The sequence below is a fragment of the Lynx rufus genome, unplaced genomic scaffold, assembly GCF_022079265.1.
Source record: "Lynx rufus isolate CCGP_SWC_20201006 ecotype Redwood Valley unplaced genomic scaffold, mLynRuf1.p SCAF_15, whole genome shotgun sequence".
In the NCBI taxonomy this organism is placed as follows: domain Eukaryota; kingdom Metazoa; phylum Chordata; class Mammalia; order Carnivora; family Felidae; genus Lynx; species Lynx rufus.
The window spans coordinates 64,056,113-64,077,063 of NW_025814829.1; the positions used below are offsets into that span (position 1 = coordinate 64,056,113).

The 20,951-nt window shown below is 40.7% G+C and overlaps 1 protein-coding gene across 1 annotated transcript in view; it reads left to right on the forward strand.

The window, feature by feature from the left end:
- The first annotated feature begins 804 nt into the window (after window positions 1-804).
- Window positions 805-20,951, forward strand: part of LOC124509895 (ankyrin repeat domain-containing protein 26-like) — a 238,257-nt gene continuing 218,110 nt past the window's right edge. Inside the window, 8 exon segments of the mRNA XM_047076483.1 lie at window positions 805-1,055; window positions 7,771-7,885; window positions 8,047-8,220; window positions 14,458-14,564; window positions 18,555-18,625; window positions 19,478-19,512; window positions 19,514-19,580; window positions 19,583-19,600. Coding sequence (XP_046932439.1) covers window positions 805-1,055; window positions 7,771-7,885; window positions 8,047-8,220; window positions 14,458-14,564; window positions 18,555-18,625; window positions 19,478-19,512; window positions 19,514-19,580; window positions 19,583-19,600 — 838 coding nt within the window.

The following is a 20,951-nucleotide window of genomic DNA, read 5'->3' on the forward strand; positions in this document are numbered from 1 at the left end:
CAAGGCGGAGGGCTAGGAGTGCGTGGATGGAGGGACTGTGGCGCGGGTCCCCCGGGACGCCAGTGTCAACTCACCCATCTCCAGCCTGGTCTCAGCAGCAGAGAGAGGCAACAGCGGCGGCGGCGGCGGTGGCGGCGGCGGCGGCTTTGGCTCCGCGGCCCCCGGAGCCCCAGGCTGGGAGATGCTGGCTTCCGCCGCAGTCTCTTGTCCCATCCCGGGATCCGGTGGCGGCTGCAGCGGGCTCCAGGCTTCGCCCGCGTCGCGGCCCCGGGCCCGGCCCCTATCCCCTCCTCACGCCCCCACCTCCACCCCTTCCCGCGGTCCAGGCAGGGCCGCCTGGCTGCACCCTGGGCCGCGGCGCGGGGGAGGGGCCCCTCGGGAGGCGCGCGTGGGGCGAGAAGGGTGCCGAGGCGAGTCCCGAGCGTGGCGAGCAGAGGTGCCGGCTCCCGCTAGGTTCCGTGGCTTTGGACCCCGCCCCACCCCCCACCGGAGCCCCCTCCCCTCTGTTCGCTGCCCCGCGCTGGGCCTGGCGAGGGGCGCGTCGGAGCTGTGGGTACCGTTGACAGTTAGGCCTCTGTGCGCATGCGCACTGGTTGCCTCTTCTGAAGTGCGCAAGCGCGTTTGTGTTTGGCGGGATCCCTTGTTGCCGGTTACTGAGAAGTGGCAGCTCCCCAAACGCGGATCCTCACTGCTGGGGTGTTGTGGCCAGGCGGGTTTGGCCTGTCTCCGGCGCTAGTGTTGGGCTCGGGAGGCAGTGGAAAGGGAGGGCGGGGTGAAGTCTCTGTGGAGCCCGCAGGCTTCGCAATGAAGAGGGTTTGGCGGTTCGGGAGGGAGAAGGGCATGTCGCCCTTGGGCTCCGCTTCTGGCTTGCAGAGGCAGGGCAGGGGCGTTGGGCAGAAGAACAGTACAACTGACAACTTGCTGCTGGGTTACCATGTCCAAGACAGAGATCTCAGAAAGATCCACAAGGCTGCCTGCGTGGGCAACGCAGCGCAAGTGCAGCAGATTCTGTTCTTCGCGGAAAATGGCGTGGATGATAGAGACAAGATGAACAGGTAATAGGGGCTTGGAGGCTGGCAGGGAGGAGGTGGGACGGACCTGGGAGAAGAGCACACCTGGCCTAGCTCTACCTGTGCATCCGAGCCCTCCCTCGGGGGGCTGGGTTCTCTTCCCTCCTGAGGTCCCACTGCCCCTCGGTCGTGGGAACCCTACGTGGTCTAGCACCAGGCCGACAGCGTGAGCGGCAAATACAAAGTCTTCAGCTGCCCTGGCACGTACTCGTTAATTCCTGAATAGACCACTTGACTCTCAAGTTTGACGTGATTTACCCAAATTTCAATAGTAATACACACGAAATTAAGTGTCGACAACATGTTGTTTTTAATGGACTCATTTTCATACCATAACGTCATAGAAAAGTGCATAATGGGAGAAACAATTCCTGTAATCAACTTCTGGGCTAGAAATTCTTGGGACAAAATCCAGTATCCAGTTTATGTCTGTGTACACTTAGGTGTGTGTGCTATTTCCTGAGGGACCTTGGAAGGACATTTTGAAGTGGAAGATGGCTCTGAATAGGAGGACTCCTTTTTCTCAAAATGTGTACCCTTCCTGTATTTGTCAGTGTTAGGTAAAGCAAATGAAAGCATCCTGGTTTTAAGAATTTTGAGCTACACATGCTCTTCTTGTGATGTCATTAAGGAAATTTTTGGACTCACTATCTTGTACATCTGAAACTGATAGAACACTGTATGCTAATGAACTGGAATTAACCTAAGAACTTATGTTTTTATATAGGAAGTAGATTTGCCCTTCCAGATATCAAAATGTACCTGAAATTTCCACAAATTATTCATTTACACACAGCTGAAAAGACAGATAAAGGAGTGGTGCAGAGTAGAACATGACCAACGCTCAAATATACATAAGACTTTTGAATTTGATACTGGTGACATTTCATATTAGTAGGAGAAGGTGAATTATTCATAAGTAGTGGAGAAACAGCCGATTTGGAGAAAACTTGTTAGCATTTTATCTCCCTAAAATAAGTTCCAGATGGGATATCAATTTAAAAATTGTAATATGCAAAATAAGAAAAGTAACAGAAAAAAATCCCACAAATGCCTATTTACCCATCCTAAGAATGACTTGAAAAGCAAGACTTTTGGGGGGTGACTGGGTGGCTCAGTTAAGCCTCTGACTCTTGATTTCGGCTCAAGTCATAATCTCAGGTGTTCGTGGGTTCAAGCCCTTTGATGGGCTCCCTGCTGTCAATGTGGAACATGCTTGGGATTCTGTGTTGCGCCTCTCTCTCTCTCTCTCTCTCTCTCTCTCTCTCTCTCTCTCTCTTTCTCTATTTCTCTCTCTCAAAAAAAAAATTGGGGCCCCTGGGTGGCTCAGTTGGTTAAGCGATCTGACTTTGGCCCAGGTCATGATCCGTGCTTTGTGGGTTCGAGCCCCGCTTCAGGCTCTGTGCTGACAGCTCAGATTCTGTGTCTCCCTCTCTCTCTGCCCCTCCCTTGCTTGCACGCTGTGTCTCTGTCTCCGAAAAATAAATAAATATTAAAAAATATTTTTTTAAATCAAGAATTCTGGAGATTGATTTAGCAACATAAAAAACTAAAAGCCTCTATCAGAAAATAATATTATTAAAATAAAAGACAATGCACTTGCAAATATTTACAACATATTTGTATCAGACAACAGAATCTATCTTCGTTTTACAGGGAAGTCTTTGAAATCAAAACGAACAAAAACCTGTAATTTGAAATCGTGCAAAGTATTTCTTTGCATATCTACAAGGGACCAGTGGACATAGGGAAATATAGTGTCCCTGGGAAAAAAGAAATTTAAGTGAAAAAGGGACTGAAATACAATTTTCCATCTACAACCTTTGTGAAAATAGAGTGATGGTGCTTATACTGCCGCTTAAAGTTTGTTTTCGACTTTCCAATAGACAATTTGGTGTAAGTACCACATTTAAAAAATAGGTATTCCTTTTACCCATCAATTTTATTTGTACTAAAATATCTTTAGGAAATCACTAGAGATAAATGACATACATTTTGCTTTTCTCAGCACTATTTAAAATAGCAATGTATTAAGAAGAACTCGTATAATGGCTTTTATAAGTAAATGTCATTACATCCCTAAGATGGATATGTGATCATTGAAAGTGGCATAGATAATAGATATACACAGAGATGCAGAGCTGTGCTTTAGTGGATCATTAAGTGAGAACAAAAATCAGTGTGATCATAGGTACACACAAGCAGACTACAGTTTTATGTTAAGCCCAAAAATGCACAAAATGTGACGACATTTGTTATTTCTGAGCCTTTGTATTTACATGCATTTTTCTTTGCCTTCAAAGAAAATCTGTGCTTTCTACAGGAAAAGGTGTATAAAGGTCCTATTAAAAGTTTATTATCAACAGAAAGGGTTTATTGTCGTTGAAGTGATCCTGGAGAAGAGCAAGAATATTGATCTTATATACATAAAAATAATTTCTCACTTTGTGTTAAAAAATATTTTTGGATGTAAAATAAGAAAAGTGAGTTAATTGGGGCGCCTGGGTGGCGCAGTCGGTTAAGCGTCCGACTTCAGCCAGGTCACGATCTCGCGGTCCGTGAGTTCAAGCCCCGCGTCAGGCTCTGGGCTGATGGATCAGAGCCTGGAGCCTGTTTCCGATTCTGTGTCTCCCTCTCTCTCTGCCCCTCCCCCGTTCATGCTCTGTCTCTCTCTGTCCCAAAAATAAATAAACGTTGAAAAAAAAAAGAAAAGTGAGTTAATTAAAATGTTTTTTGAGGATTGGCACATTTGGACAGCTTTTGGCCTCTTCAGAAGTAAAGGGAATATTTTTATTTGCACTTGTAGATTTTATTATGCATATATTAAGCATATACATAAGTTTTCTGTTATAGGTAGCTTTATTACGTGTAATAGGTAAATGATTTATATTAATCATGAAAATAAAATATATTAGTTGTGTGCTTATGAAAAAAATAAGACCTAGCAAATATAAGGGATTATTTACTGTTTCAGAAGTATGCTTTCCTTTATATACCTTTTCTTTAAAAATATTGAACTCTCCAAATGTATTTATCCACTCTTTCCATCTGTTTATTTATCACCTAGAACCTGCACATATATTATATAGCGGACATACTCTACCCAAGATTCTTTTGTTCTCAAAGACTTTATTTTGCACAGTATGAGCAAGATGAGGAATTTTATTTATTTATTTTCTAAAGATATTATTTTTTAAGTTTATTTATTTATTTTTGAGAGGGATGGGGTGGGGTGGGGGTGGGGGGAATGGAAGGACAGAGAGAGAATCCCAAGCAGGCCCCGTGCTGAAAGCAGGAACTTTTCCAATACACTTTTCAAAGAGTCCCAGCACGGGGCTTGAGCCAGTGAACATGAGATCATGACTTGAGCCCAGATCAAGAGCTGCACGCTTAACAGACTGAGCCACCCAGGTGCCCCAGCTTTTATCTTGTTTACTTTATGTTTTAAGTGTTATTTATTGTTGAGGGTGAAAGCATGAGCAGGGGGAGGGGGAAAGGGAGAGGAGGGACAGAGCATCTAAAGCAGGCTCTGCGCCAGATTTTATTTTTAAGTAATCTCTATACCCATCGGGGGCTCAAATTTACAACCCTGAGATCAAGGTCCTATGCTCTACTGACTGAGCCGGCAAGGCACCCCTAAGATGAGAAATTTTACATTGAAGTATTAGGACTTAATCTCAATGGGAAGTTTTCCTCCTTCCTTTCAAAGTTTCTGAAGATAGGAAATTGTAAAAGATAAGCTTTACCTGACCTTCTGAAATTTATGAGAGTAGTAACTACTAATATCGATCGCTGGAAATACTTGATTTTCGTACAGTCTGTAGATAGACCTCAATATTTAATAAAATGAACTGTTCCTAGTCATTGGAATCCTGAGTTTCCTGTGGCTTAAACTTTCTTGAGAAGCAAAGTAAGAAGTTCTTAAAAATGTTTTCCTTTTTTTAATTTAGTCCTCTTTTCCTATAATGCTTTTCAGAACTAAAATTTCTTTAAGTGCCAATCATATGACTAGAACTGCAATAGACCTATTGTATATACCATCATTTCACATAATGGAAGGCACCAAGATTCTATGGTGTCCCACTATTTGGTATACCAATTATTTTTTTAAAGTCCTGCCTGTTCTAGTTTCGAGAAGAATGCTGGTGCAATTTTGATTGGGATTGCATTGAATGTGTAGATAGCTTTGGGTAGTATTGACATTTTGACAATATTTATTTTTCCAATCCATGAGCAGGGAATGTCTTTCCATTTCTTTAAATCTTCTTCAATTACCTTCATAAGCTTTCTATAGTTTTCAGCATACAGATCCTTTATATCTTTGGTTAGATTTATTCCTAGGTATTTTATGCTTTTTGGTGCAATTGTGAATGGGATCAGTTTCTTTATTTGTCTTTCTGTTGCTTCATTGTTAGTGTATAAGAATGCAACTGATTTTTGTACATTGATTTTGTATCCTGCAACTTTGCTGAATTCATGTATCAGTTCTAGCAGACTTTTGGTGGAGTCTATCGGATTTTCCATGTATAATATCATGTCATCTGCAAAAAGCGAAAGCTTGACTTCATCTTTGCCAATTTTGATGCCTTTGATTTCCTTTTGTTGTCTGATTGCTGATGCTAGAACTTCCAGCACTAAGTTAAATAACAACGGTGAGAGTGGGCATCCCTGTCGTGTTCCTGATCTCAGGGAAAAAGCTCTCAGTTTTTCCCCGTTGAGGATGATGTTAGCTGTGGGCTTTTCATAAATGGCTTTTATGATCTTTAAGTATGTTCCTTCTATCCCGACTTTCTCAAGGGTTTTTATTAAGAAAGGGTGCTGGATTTTATCAAAGGCCTTTTCTGCATCGATTGACAGGATCATATGGTTCTTCTCTTTTTTTTTGTTAATGTGATGTATCACGTTGATTGATTTGCGAATGTTGAACCAGCCCTGCATCCCAGGAATGAATCCCACTTGATCATGGTGAATAATTCTTTTTATATGCTGTTGAATTCGATTTGCTAGTATCTTATTGAGAATTTTGGCATCCATATTCATCAGGGATATTGGCCTGTAGTTCTCTTTTTTTACTGGGTCTCTGTCTGGTTTAGGAATCAAAGTAATACTGGCTTCATAGAATGAGTCTGGAAGTTTTCCTTCCCTTTCTATTTCTTGGAATAGCTTGAGAAGGATAGGTATTATCTCTGCTTTAAACGTCTGGTAGAACTCCCCTGGGAAGCCATCTGGTCCTGGACTCTTATTTGTTGGGAGATTTTTGATAACCGATTCAATTTCTTCGCTGGTTATGCAGCCGCTCTGGAAAACAGTGTGGAGGTTCCTCAGAAAATTAAAAATAGACCTACCCTATGACCCAGCAATAGCACTGCTAGGAATCTACCCAAGGGATACAGGAGTACGGATGCATAGGGGCACTTGTACCCCAATGTTCATAGCAGCACTCTCAACAATAGCCAAATTATGGAAAGAGCCTAAGTGTCCATCAACTGATGAATGGATAAAGAAATTGTGGTTTATATACACAATGGAATACTACGTGGCAATGAGAAAAAATGAAATATGGCCTTTTGTAGCAACGTGGATGGAACTGGAGAGTGTGATGCTAAGTGAAATAAGCCATACAGAGAAAGACAGATACCATATGGTTTCACTCTTATGTGGATCCTGAGAAACTCAACAGGAACCCATGGGGGAGGGGAAGGGAGGAAAAAAAAAGACGTTAGAGTGGGAGAGAGCCAAAGCATAAGAGACTGTTAAAAACTGAGAACAAACTGAGGGTTGATGGGGGGTGGGAGGGAGGGGCGGGTGGGTGATGGGTATTGAGGAGGGCACCTTTTGGGATGAGCACTGGGTGTTGTATGGAAACCAATTTGTCAATAAACTTCATAAAAAAAAAAAAAAAAAATAAAGTCCTGCCATTTACAGTTGTAAGACATTTTGAGTTATAAATTGCATTCCAATGTCAGAGGTATTAAAATGTGACAAAATAAGCATCTTAGAATCATTGAAATGCAGTATTCTTGCTAATCCTTAAAACATATCTGCAAAGTAGGTGTAATTGTATCAAGGTAGCTAATTGAAGTGTTGTCTATGTAAAGCAGTAGTAATTGTAAAAATTATATTATCCAACAACTATTGAGATGTTATTTGTGCTAGGAAGTGTTCTAAATACTTGCATAGATCCTCATTTAAGCATCACAACGAGGTCTTGTGAGATAACTACTCAGTATTTTATTTTATTTTATTTCATTTCATGGCATTTTATTTTATTATTACCTTTTTTTACCAATCTCTACACCTACTGTGGGGCTTCAAACTCACGACCCTGAGATCAAAAGTTACATGCTCTTCAGACTGAGCTAGCCAGGTGACACGAGACAACTACTATTTTTATCCCCTTTTGTTGAGGACATTGAGGATAAGTCTAAGCAATAACTAGTGAGTGACAGAGTTAAACTAGGATTCAAACCCAAGTGGAGCTGAATCCCGAGGTCATGCTCTTTCTCTTCAAACAGGCTGCTCTTTTATTAGTGTGATGAGTAATCACTACTAAATATTGTACTTTCTCCAGAGGAAAACTGAATCTTTGTTTTGGAGGCATAGGAATAACATGCTACTTAATGTTTACAATTTCCTGAATTAACTGCAAGTTTTGAGAGAGTGCACTATCATTTCCTAAAAAGTCCTCTCACTTTTTTAGGACTGCTCTCCATTTGGCCTGTGCCAATGGTCATCCAGAAGTGGTGACCCTCCTAGTAGAGAGGAAATGTCATCTTAACCTCTGTGATCATGAAAACAGGACAGCTCTCATGAAGGTATGTAGTACCAGCTATGTCTGCCTGAGATGGATTTGATGTCATTACTTAGAATGAAAATGAAATTATTGCCTTGAAACAAAACGAATTGGTGAAACCTGTGGCATGCTTACTTTAAATTCTCAGAATTTACACTCTGTTTCTTGGCATATCACTGACAGGCCGTACAGTGCCAGGAAGAGAAATGTGTAAACATACTATTGGAAAATGGTGCCGATCCAAATATTAGGGATGTGAGTGGCAACACTGCTCTCCACTATGCGGCCTTTGGTGATAGTATATCCATAATAGAGAAGCTGCTGCTATACAATGCGAATACTGAAGCAAGAAATAAGGTAAAGAACTAATTTATACATTATTTGAAATTTTATATATATATATATATACATGAATATTTTAGCCTCAAAATGTTTTATTTCACACACACACACACACACACACACACACACACACACACTCACTCACTGAATTCTATACATCAGGCCCTGTCATCATGGAAGTAACTCCAATGCCAAGTCAGGGAGGGCTAGAAAAAGGTAGTGCCCACAGAAAGGGCAAAGTTGTATCTCCCAGCCACCCTTCCACCCCGGAAAGAAAATGTTTCCATTAGTGCCTACAAGTGGATGGTAGTCTCAGAGCCTATAAAGGACTAGAGGTCTAGAGGGGAGTGAGGTGATGATGGAGGCTGGGTGCTATGCAGGGGCTTAGGCAAGGGGTGCTGCTGGGGATAGGTGGGAGGAGGAATGGAGACCCAGACCCAGCAGGGAGAGCTTGGATGTGTGCAAGCGGGAGGAGAAAGCAGCAGGTTGTAGGTGCTGGGCACTGCAGGCCCCGGTGCTCTGAAGATGAGGGCATTGGGGTCAGGTCATGTCTTGACATCCAGCAAAGGCATCTACTTGTGTTGGTAGCCACTCGGCCAGCCATGTACCATGTTGGGGTGTCCCACTTCAGACAGTAGCTCCTGCTCAACCTTGTGTAGCTCCTCAGCAGGGTTGTAGCTGTACATGGGGAGTAGATGATGGCCACACTTGCTGGCCCACCTTCCTTTTCTTTGACATGCATTACCTTTCACTGCTGAAGCCCCTAGAGGAACACCCTTGGTTGACACGGGCAGGGTCAATTTTATGTATATGGAAGTTCAAGGATTCCCTGAATGAAAATATTTGGCAATAACTTATTTATCTAAGATTTCTTCTTCCTTCCTTCCTTCCTTTCTTCTTATATTTTATTTATTTTTGAGAGAGAGAGAGAGACAGAGAGAGAGAGAGACAGAGACAGAACAAGAGGGGGAGAAGGGCAGAGAGAGGGAGACACAGAATCTGAAGCAGGCTCCAGGCTCCCAGCTGTCAGCACAGAGCCCAATGCAGGGCATGAACTCATGAGCCATGAGATTAAGACCTGAGCCGAAGTTGGATGCTCTACCAACTGAGCCACCTAGGCACCCCTAAGATTTCATTTTAAATGAGGATACTTCTAAAGAAACAGAGAATACTGCTTTGTTTTATGTATTTATGGCAAATATTTATGAAAACAATATATTTGTTAAAGGTAAAACTTATTTTGTTTTCAAATATTTTTCCCATCCAATTTTTTTTTTTAGTGAAAAACAACACAGGAAAGCAAAATTTGCCCTAGGCTTTGTCTTAAACCTCAAAGAAAACAAATGCATTTTACAATAAAAAACATCGCTGCTGTTGACAAGTTCCTATTTGATAAAAAAAGTGATTTATAAAAATGGGATTTATCTTTTATTGGCCAAGGCTTAAGAGAAAAAAGGGGAAAGGAGGGAGCAGTCAGAACTAAGTAGGCCAATTTGGAAATTTGGCAAGTGAGATAAAATAACAAGAAGAGGCTGTTTGTTTTATTGTTTTTTTCCCCTTCAGTTTATATGTTTAGTCAAGGAGTCTTCAATTTTTGAGGGGAATAATTGTTACTTAGGGAAACAGTGAGTTGCAAACCTGCCTAGAGACCAAGTGTAGGAGGACTCAGAAGAAATCAGATTGGCAGTGAACAGGTGGTTGATTACGTGGGCAATGAGAAGAAAGAACAAATAATTAACTGTCATATAATCCTATTCTGGCAGAAACAGCCACTTAGGTAAGAGTCTAAACTCTGCTCTGAAATCTAGAATATCTTGATGGGAAGTAAGAAGTTTAAAAGTAATGCAATCAAGTTGCATTTTGACTTTACATTTAGTCCCTGTTCTACCTCTGCTCAGGGAAATTAAATGCAGTTTTGATAAGTCATTCTTTTGGCTAAATCTTCAAATGATAGAGGGAGTTGGCCACATAGATGAGACTGATGTGATTGTCTGCTGCACCACTCTCAGCTAGAATTGTGGTGGTGAATCCCCGTGCCCTGGGGAAGTTTCAATTTTTTTTTAACAAGCCTAAACTCTCTCCTGAAGAGTTTGAGTAAATCTAGTAACATGTATACATAGACATGGATATTTAGAAATATTTTTTTTGAGACTGTGCTACAACTCTTGGTTAAGAACTACTGGGGTGTGTGGGTGGCTCAGTCGGTTAAGCGTCTGACTTCAGGCTCAGGTCATCATCTCACAGTTCACAAGTTCTAGCCCCGTGTTGGGCTCTGTGCTGACAGCTTAGACAGAGCCTGGAGCCTGCTTCATATTCTGTAGTCTCCCTCTCTTTTTGCCCCTCCCCTGCTCATGCTCTTTCTCTCTCTTCCACAAAAAGTGGACATTTAAAAAAAAATTAAAAGAAGCTAACTACTGAATGGAGGGGTACCCAGGTTTTTCAGTTGATTAAGCGTCCGACTTCCACTCAGGTTGTGATCTCATGGTTTGTGAGTTCGAGCCCCACATTGGGCTCTGCACTGATGGTGCAGAGACACATGAGAGTCTCTCTCCCTGCCCCTCCCCCACTCGCTCACGCTTGCTCTCTCTCTCTCTTTCTCTCTCTCTCTCTCTCATATTCATAGCCATTTGGTTATTACAAGCAGTGTTTTCCTGATTGCAATAGGAGAAAATCTTGAAACTTCTTTATTAGTTGAAGCTATGTGACCAACTGTCTTATGATGTCTGTTAAATTCATATAGCCCTGGCATAATCCAAATGGTAGTTTTAAACATGGAAATGCAGTTAGTGACAATACAGTTGGGAATTGTTTTCATAATTTAGTTTCAGCATAGTTGTGAACTAATTTGTCTATTTGATTAACAGTCTGGGAGAATTAAACACAGATAGATTGCAGTTTTAATAAGCGTTGGAAAAATTCTTAAGGTGGGTGTTACGAGTCTTTTTGTTGTGATTCTTTTAGACAGAGAGAGTGTGAGTGGGGGAGAAGGGCAGAGGGAGAGAGGGAGAACCTCAAGCAGGCTCCAAGCTCAGTGCCAAGCTTGATGCAGGACTCAGTCCCACAACTCTGGGATCATGACCTGAGCTGAAGTCAAGCATCAGATGCTCAACTGACTAAGCCACCCAGGCTCCCCTCTTATGAGTCTTAATAGCACTTTTTATTACATGTTGGGGCCTAAGTTTTTGGTAAAACGTGATACTGATACTTCAGGAAAGATTTACATACAAATATATGCTTTATGCACAACCAAAATACCCGTGGGCTATTGACTAAATTTGGCCCCTGGATGTGTTTCGTTTCCTCCATACATTGAGTCAACATTTAAAATTATGACACTCATGCAGAAATCTGGATTTCAGACTTTTCTTATAGAATCATACCTGGTACTTTGAGCCCATATTACTGTTTGGTATGCATTCCAGCGGCTGACCTTTTTATATGAGGTATGGGTGTCTCCAGTTTGCTACTGTCCCCACTTAGGTTCTTCACTTACTCGAGTCACCTACTTTGCCTCCATAAGCATTGCGTTTACAATTACTGTTTTATGATATATATATATATATATATATATATATATATATATATATATGTGTGTGTGTGTGTGTATACACACACACACACACAAACACACACACACATATATTTATACACACACATATATACATATATATACATATATATGTATATATATGTGTATATATATATATATATTTTAGACTGCGCTAATCAGATCTCTTTTGGACACAAAGAAACCTTGGTAATTTTTTTTTAAAGTTAATTTTGACAAAGAGAGAGAGAGAATCCCTCGGAGGCACTGGGTTTGAACTCATGAATCATGAGACCATGACTGGAGCCAAAGTCAAGAGTCAGATGCTTAACTGACTGAGCTACCCAGGCGCCTCTGTTTTATGGTCTATTTTGATAAAGATTTCAAGGTTTTCAAGGCAATCCATATTAATTTATAATATATATTTTGTATTTTATGTTAATGTCTTCGGAATAGGATTGAATTTTCCAAGTTAGACTTTCTAAGTTGTTTTTGTATTGTATTCATTTTTTTAACGTTTATTGATTTTTGAAGGAGAGAGACCACATGCATGAGTGGGGGAGGGGCAGAGAGAAAGGGAGACACAGAATCCCAAGCAGGCTCCAGGCTGAGCTGTCAGCATAGAGCCCAATGCAGGGCTTGAACTCACAAACCATGACATCATGACCTGAACCGAAGTCGGCCTTTTAACTGGCTGAGCCACCCAGGTGCCCCATAAGTTAGTTTGAAAACAAGACACTTTTTCCTTCTGTGTACTATGAATAATCGTATTCCTGGGGTGCCTGGGTGGCTCAGTCGGTTGAGCGTCCGACTTCGGCTCAGGTCATGATCTCGCTGTCTGTGAGTTTGAGCCCCGTGTGGGGCTCTGTGCTGACAGCTCAGAGACTGTAGCCTGCTTCGGATTCTGTGTCTCCCTCTCTCTCTGCCCCTTGCCCGCTCAGGCTCTGTCTCTCTCTGTCAAAAATAAATAAACATTAAAAGAAACAAAATTTGAATAATCGTATTCCTATTGGAATATTTGCAAACCGTATTAGATTAATCATGGTTACAGTTGAATAGGTTATGCCTATTGCAGACAATATTCTCTTTCTCCTCAGCATTGTTCCCTAAAAATGCAAATAATGTAGTCACTTTCATTATGCTAAAAATGATCTGTATAAATCAGTGTTTGAATTTTTATTGATAAGCCATTATATTTTTATTTCCAATTTATATTTTGCCTAAAATATAAAGTAAGTAGCTATTCCAGTGGAAACTGGAATACAACTAGAATACAGATTTTTTTAGAAGTAGATATGTATTAGGGTCCCAGGATTATTATAATTGACAATAAAATTTCATATGGAGCTTCCTAAGGGTTAAGATAAAAATTTAGCATTTTTGGGGCGCCTGGGTGGCTCAGTCGGTTAAGCGGCCGACTTCAGCTCAGGTCATGATCTCACGGTTCGTGAGTTCGAGCCCCGCGTCGGGCTCTGTGCTGACAGCTCGGAGCCTGGAGCCTGTTTCAGATTCTGTGTCTCCCTCTCTCTGACCCTCCCCCGTTCATGCTCTGTCTCTCTCTGTCTCAAAAATAAAAATAAAAACGTTAAAAAAATTAAAAAAAATTTAGCATTTTATAATAGGAGAAAGCCCATGGGCTATTTAATATTAAGTAATCAAAGTTCATTTGAAGCTTAACTCTTGGAGTTCTGAGCCCATCTCCTTGGTGACCCATTTGGAGCAGCGATGCCTTATGTTGACATCTCGGATGTCAGTGGATCCTGATACCACTGACAGAAGACAAGCAAGTTTGTATAACTTGGGGAAAAGCTTCATCTTTATCGGAAATCTCTCCAAACTATATCCCTGAAACTCTGATTCCTCAAATGTGAATGTTTGCCACAAAAAGGATTGTCAAATGGGGACTGAGCAGATTTACATGGATTTCTGTAATGCCAGACATATAATGCAGTTTTCTAATATTTCTCAAACATAGATGATCATGAAATCTTTCCATTGGGACATAGTACTTACCTTATGGCAAAGAAGGTATTCTTTGGAAGATAATTTAAGAAACACTACTCCAGAGATCATCATTTAGGTTATTAATTCAGTAAAAGTACTTAAAGCATATACTGCTGTGTTTTGGAGTTTGGAGATACAGAGATAAGAAATAGCCCCTGCTCTCAAGAAGCACTTGGTTTAGATAGGGAACAATAACTACAGTATACCATGATAAGTACTGTGATAGAAGCAACGATCTTGGAACCAGTGAGTGTTTGAAGTGAGTTTGGGAGAATGACTTCATATAATCTGTTGAAGAAGGTGGAGAAGGGCTATTTTATTAAAAACAAATTTTAATGTGTATTTCTTTTTGAGAGAGAGAGAGAGAGAGAGAGAGAGAGAGAGAGAATCTGGAACAGGCTCCAGGCTGTGCGCTGCCAGCATAGAGCACAATGCAGGGATCGAACTCACAAACCCTGAGCTCATGACCTGAGCTGCAGTTGGTCACTTAACCAACTGAGCCACCCAGATGCCCCAGGGGAGGAGGGCTATTTTAAAGAGAAGCAGCAGCAGGTGAAAGCACCGTGGTGGGAAGGAAGAGGCCATTTTTTATTTACTTTTTGTATTATATGTTTAAGTTTAGAGGATCTTTTGTATGTTTTAAAATTCCGTATGGAAAGGTATAATTTTGTAAATTCTAAATTGTTTTTGCTCTTTTACAGGATAACATCACACCACTTCTAGTTGCTGTAAATGAAAACAAACAGCAAATAGTGGAAGTTCTGGTAGAAAAGGCAGCAAATATACATGCAGAGGATAAATTAAAAAGGTGCAGTAGTTTTCTTTTAAACCTTAGTATGGTTCTACAGTGGTAATAATTATTCAAGTCAGGAAGATTAACTTCAGAAGAAGAAGATTAATTTATAATTATATAGTGAAAAATATTAACACATCACCAGTTAGGTAGAAAGCAATTATTCTGACTGGGCAACATGAAGAACAGGGTATAGCAGAATTCATATTCGTTGATGATGTTGACCCATGTCATTTTCAGTGTTTATTTTTAAGTAGGTTCCATGTTCGGCATGGAGTCCAACGCTGGGCCTGAACTCATGACTCTGAGATCAAGACCCGAGCTGAGGTCAAGAGTCTGATGCTTAACCAACTGAGTCACCCAGTTGCTCCTGCAATGTTTTTTGTTTGTTTGTTTGTTTTTTGTTTTTTTTTTCTGCCACATGATTTTGTGTTAACTAAAGGGATTTCATTTTAGTTTTACAAAGGGTGGACTCTCAGCTCTTAATTTACTTAATGGCACAATATTGGCCTTCTTAACCCTTTTATGGTATTTTTTACACTTCTACTTCATAGAGGCACTTGGGTGGCTCAGCTGGTTAAGCATCTGACTTTGGCTCAGGTGATCATCTCATAGTTCATGGGTTGAACCCCACATCAGGTTCTGTGCTGACAGTGCAGAGCCTGCTTCGGATTCTCAATATCTCCTTCTCTCTCTCTGTCTCTCTTTGTCTCTCTCTCTGTGTCTCTCTCTCTTTCTCTCTCTCTCTCTGTGTCTCTGCCCCTTGCACACACTCTCGTGTGCTCTCTCTCTCTTTCTCAAAATAAATCGTAAATAAACTTAAAAAAGAAAGAATTTCTACTTCATATACATTTTTCCTTCAAAGATGTATATTGGGGTGCCTGGGTGTCTCAGTTGGTTAAGTCTATGACTTTGGCTGTGGACATGATGTCATGGTGCGTGGGTTCGAGCCCCACGCCGGGCTCTGTGCTGACAGCTTGGAGCCTGGAGCTGCTTTGGATTCTGTGTATCCCGCTCTCTCTCCCTCTCCTTGCTTGAGCTCTGTCTCTCAAAAGCAAATAAATGTTAAAAAAAAAGATGCATATTAAACATAAATAGGAGTTGTGTCTTTTGGATGACGCTTTTCTTTAAATTGTTTTTTTTTTTTTTGAGTAATACTGATGTCGTTAGGTGATCTCTAAGTGATGATTAATTACTATTACCAAGTCTCATCAGGTTTTATCCTTTTTCATGTCCAGTATATGTACTTTTGATTTTACTTTCAATTGGTAGGAGTAGAAAGATGAAAGATAACTTTAACTGTATAGACTTATCCTTTAATGAGGATAAGTTATAGGTGGGTGATAAAGAAGGAAGAGATGTGCTTTAGATTCACCCAAGACTAAGTTGATTCATAGCTTTCCTACTGGCTAGGTGTTGTGACCTTGGGAGTGTTACGTATCATCACTAAATATGTTTCCTGATATGAAAAGGAGGATAATAATATATCCTTCAAGGGTGGTTGTGCGTAAATAATATTTTATATACATAGCATTTAATTTAGTGCCTACCATATGCTTATCAGCATCGTTAACTGTATTTATGCCTCTTTTGTTAGCATTCGCATTAAAATATTATCATTTTAAGCCTGCAGATAGTTTTTATACTTTCTTGACCTCTAGATGGCTTTGAAGTGCACTGTATCAGATTAAGGAAGACGTGGGGAATTATTTTTTTTTAAATCTTTACCTATTCAGATAAGTGACCCAGCATAGTTTCTTGTTTATCAAACGACGTTAAATTAGCAAGTCTATAATACATTACCCAAGTGGGACAAGAAGCTTCCTTTTTGTCCCTTCATTTTACTCTTGGAGATCATTTACACAGATGAACACTGAAACATGTAAATGGTCGATTCTGAACAGATAGGCAAGATATTACCCTGATAAAGTATATCAAATTAGCTGTTTAAATAACTCTCAATTCCTAAGAGTGAAGTTATCTCTGTTATTTTAGAACAGCCTTCATGCTTGCTGTAAATTATGACTCAACAAATGTAGTCAGGCTTCTTCTTCAGCAAGGTATTGATCCCTTTCCTCAAGATGTATATGGATGGGCTGCAGATGAATATGCTTATATTAAGGGTTTTAATCTGTAAGTGTTTGTATTAAAATGCTAGTTATTACTAAACTGAGGTTTAAAATAATTTAACTGTTAACTTCATATGTAACAGATGGGATTTCGTAGTTTGTTCAGGCAGTTTTGGAATGGCAGTCGGTTAGTCCACAACATTAGCCAGAAATCAAGCAAAGGACTAGACTAGTTGGAAGTAGGAACGGGTGCAGGATTCTTTATCTCAGGACTTTTGAGACCTTTATCCTCCAGGATCCTAACATTATCCATTTCATTTCAAGTATAACCCCTCTGCATGGGACACAAATAATGTTACATCTGTGTTTTCTAACTAGTAACTTGGGTCTTGACATGTTCAGTTTTGTAGAAGACCTTCTACTTTCCTTTGAGGGCTATCTCCTGTACTCTGTCCCTTGAATTTTCCAAGAACCTAAGGAGCACCCTAAGACCAAAGAGACAGTCCTCTTTCACAAGTCATTTGGAGGGGAAAAAAGGACATCCTGATCATTCTACAGTTTCCTTTGATTCTGTTGCTGCAGCATTGCTGTTGAAACTGGTGCTGCAGTCAGGTCGTGATTGACCTTTACTCCCAGGATTCCCTTGCTGATCCAGTTTTCAGTCTTCATGGTGTTCCACACTTAGATTTCAAAGCTACAAAGTTTCTTTGTTCACTGCACATGCACATATGCTCAGCAGCTATCCCAAAGCACCAGCACCCTGTTGGGGCAGCTGGGCCTCCTGGCTTTCCCCGTACACCCTTGTCCCTCCACACTCAAAGACCTTATGTGGAACCTATATCTTAGCCTAGACTTTCCTCATGAGTTACCCTTTGAGGATCTTGTTTTTGGTTTTTTTTTTTTTGTTTGTTGTTGTTTTTTGCCAGAAGATGTTAGTTGGGACCATTCTAAGCTGTCAGAGAGGTTCAAATGATGCTGCAGGAAGAGATCGGACTTCTCTTTCTCCTTTGTTAGCAGATCTGTACCCCTGCCTTTTTTTAAGTAGGCTCCAAGCCCAGCGTGGAGTCCAACATGGGGCTTGAACTCACGAGCCTGAGATCAAGACCCAAGCTGAGATCAAGAGTTGGATGCCCAACGGACTGAGCCACCCAGGTGCCCCTGGACCACCGGTTTAAATCCTGTGGAACATCTTTTTCTGAAGTCATGGAAGGTCTCATCTTGCCCTTCCCAGAGTAATGAGCATCACCTAAGAGGCCATGGCCTGAGAGGCCATGTTTTGGGTATAATATCTCATTAAATCCTCTTATCAACCTTATAAAATAAGGCAGTAATTTCCCTTGTTTTATAGAGGGAGATTTTGAGCCAAAGAGAAGTGGCTTCTCCAAGAACAAAGAGCTATAGGTTATAGAGCTAGGACTTCTGAGTTCCAAACACTTTCCATTCTGGCAAGCGAATTCTAATTATTCTCATTTCTATTTGATGTGTATTTGCTTTTGATAGAGGGAGACGGAGTACGAGCTGGGGTGGGGGGTGGTTGCAGAGAGAGAGGAAGACACAGAATCCGAAGCAGGCTCCAGGCTCTGCGCTATCAGCACAGAGCCCTACGTGGGGCTCAAAGCCATAAACCGTGACATCATGACCTGAGCTAAAGTTGGATGCTTAACTACCCAGGTGCCCCTGGCAAGCTAGTTCTAATTTACTAAGCTAGAATGCCCTCAATTCATGACTGGTTCATCTTCCTGTTTTTTTCTTCTTTAAGTACAGACTTAATGAAAAGCTTCTAGAACGTACAAATTTGAAGTATATGGGGTAATTAAAGTTTTGATATTTGCTCTGATATTATTTGAAATACTCTAAGAATTTGATGTATTTGGTAAATGTTTTTCATATCAGCGTTAAGATAGTAATATTATTTATCACCCTTTTTTATACATAGCAGTTACGAAATAATTTGCCGACATAAAGAAGATATCATGCTTAAAAATTCTTTGCAAAACAGCCATCCTGGTAAGACTTTACATAGTGAATTGCTCTTGGTGGTCCTAACATAAGTAAAGTCAGAGTAAGGGTGTTTTGATAATGAAAGAACAATGAAGAAAAGAACACCAATGTGTAAATTGCATGTATATTTTTTTCTTTCTTAATTTCTCTCTTTATAGTCTAATGTTCAGAATTATTTAAGAAGTTAACTGTAGGTAATTGAAAATATGAGGCAGTATTATCTGAAAAGAAATTCATTATTTTAGTCATGACCCCTAAAATACCATGTGACATCTTTGTGTAATAAATACGAAAATGCTTTGTTAACTGTTTATTTAATTTTGAGAGAGAGAGAGAGAGAGAGAGAGAGCAAGAGAGGGACAGAGGAAGGTAGACAGAGGATCCAAAGCAGGCTCTACCACTGACAGCAGAGAGCCCAATGTGGGGTTCGAACTCGTGAGCTGCGAGATCACGACCTGAGCCAAGGTCAGATGCTTCACCAACTGAGCCATCCAGGTGCCCAGAGGAAAAAAGATTGATAAGTTAGTATGTTTTATGTTTCCTCCATAAACATATTATAACAAATTGCACTTGTTATAAAAATGGATCTTTTATAAAATGTTTACAAATGGATTATATTTAGTAAATATTGTTACCTAGCGATTTGTCTCATTAAAAAATGAACCAGCCCTCAAACTGGGAATTCTACAGTACTTTCCTGGTACCATAAGCAAATGGCAAATAATAAGAACTGCAAATCTTAGCTAGTGTGCAGCACTGCCAATGAGATTGTTTTTTTACAGATAGCTTCCAAGAGTACTGAAGAAAAGCAATGCCTTGTTGAGAGGCATAGGTTATTTCACATATTGTCTCAACAAGGTCTCACCATTATCAATTTCACTCCTCATAAATCAAGACAGAATGAGAGGGGCGCTTGGGTGGCTGCGTCGGGTAAGTGTCCAACTCTTGATTTCAGCTCAGGTCATCATCATCTCACAGTTGGTGAGTTGGAGTCCTGTGTCAGACTTCCCTGTCGGGCTCTTTGCTGACAGCTCAGAGCCTGTGTGGCATTTTCCCTTTTCCTTCTCTCTATGCCCCTCCCCTGTACATGCATGCTCTGTATCTCTCAAAAAAATAAACATTTAAAAACAACAACAACAAATCCAGAATAAGATATATTGACTTCATTAGAACAATGTTTTCTTCTGTTTGTTGGAGAATTGTCATGACACTGTAATTTTGTTAGAATAAGATACTCTGTTGCCATTAGTCAAAATGTTATCTTCGCAAGTATTCAAATAGGGCAACTTGGGCTCCAGAAATTATAATAACAGCACAAAGATGTTTCACAATCACACACACACAAAAAATGCTACTGTTGCTCCCTAGTTGTGGCACCTAGTGCACTTTACAATCTGCAAAGTAGGAAGAAAGCTTTAACTTGGTAGACTGTTACCAAAGGATTTCTGTAGGTTAGTTTTGGAAGTTACAGGAAAGGTAAAGATAGAACAGACAGCGTTTTGATCATTAAGGTGCTCATAACAGAATAGAGCTGTCCCTGCGGTTTTTGAAACAGAAAAGTTTCTGTGGTTTTTAAAAATAATTTTCAAAGGAATCACTTTTATTCATGTCCATTTGTTCACTTCACAAGTAACTCTTTTTTTTAAATTTTTTTTCAACGTTTATTTATTTTTTGGGACAGAGAGAGAAAGAGCATGAACGGGGGAGGGGCAGAGAGAGAGAGAGACACAGAATCTGAAACAGGCTCCAGGCTTTGAGCCATCAGCCCAGAGCCTGACGCGGGGCTCGAACTCACAGACCGCAAGATCGTGACCTGGCTGAAGTCAGACGCTTAACCGACTGCGCCACCCAGGCGCCCCCACAAGTAACTCTTAAGTGCCTGTTAGCTACTAAGTGTTATCCTGTTGTTGTAGAATACAAACATTCAAAAACCAGTCTCTGCACCCCAGGAGTTCGTTGTTACCACTGCCATTTGTATTATTTACTCTATTTAGTGCTTACTGGGTGCCAGAGTCTCATAGAGCTTATAATTATCATTGTTATTTTGTATTGGCATTTGTTCCAGTTACCATAAGTTCCCGGTGAGGAATCTGAGTTTTCAAGGACTGGGTAGAATCTACGGTAAGCATGCAGAGTGAGGAGTTCGGTTTGCCAGGTAGAGAGGCAGAAGGACCAACATTTGTATGTTTGACAATGTTTGTAAACTATCACGATTACGTGTTTGGCAGAGTACACAACAGTGCAGAGGCAAAGGTGTACGAGTGACCTTAGCAGGATTTATGAGCAGTTGGGTTTTGCTGGTAGAAAACGTGTGCTATGGGAATGGTTGGGA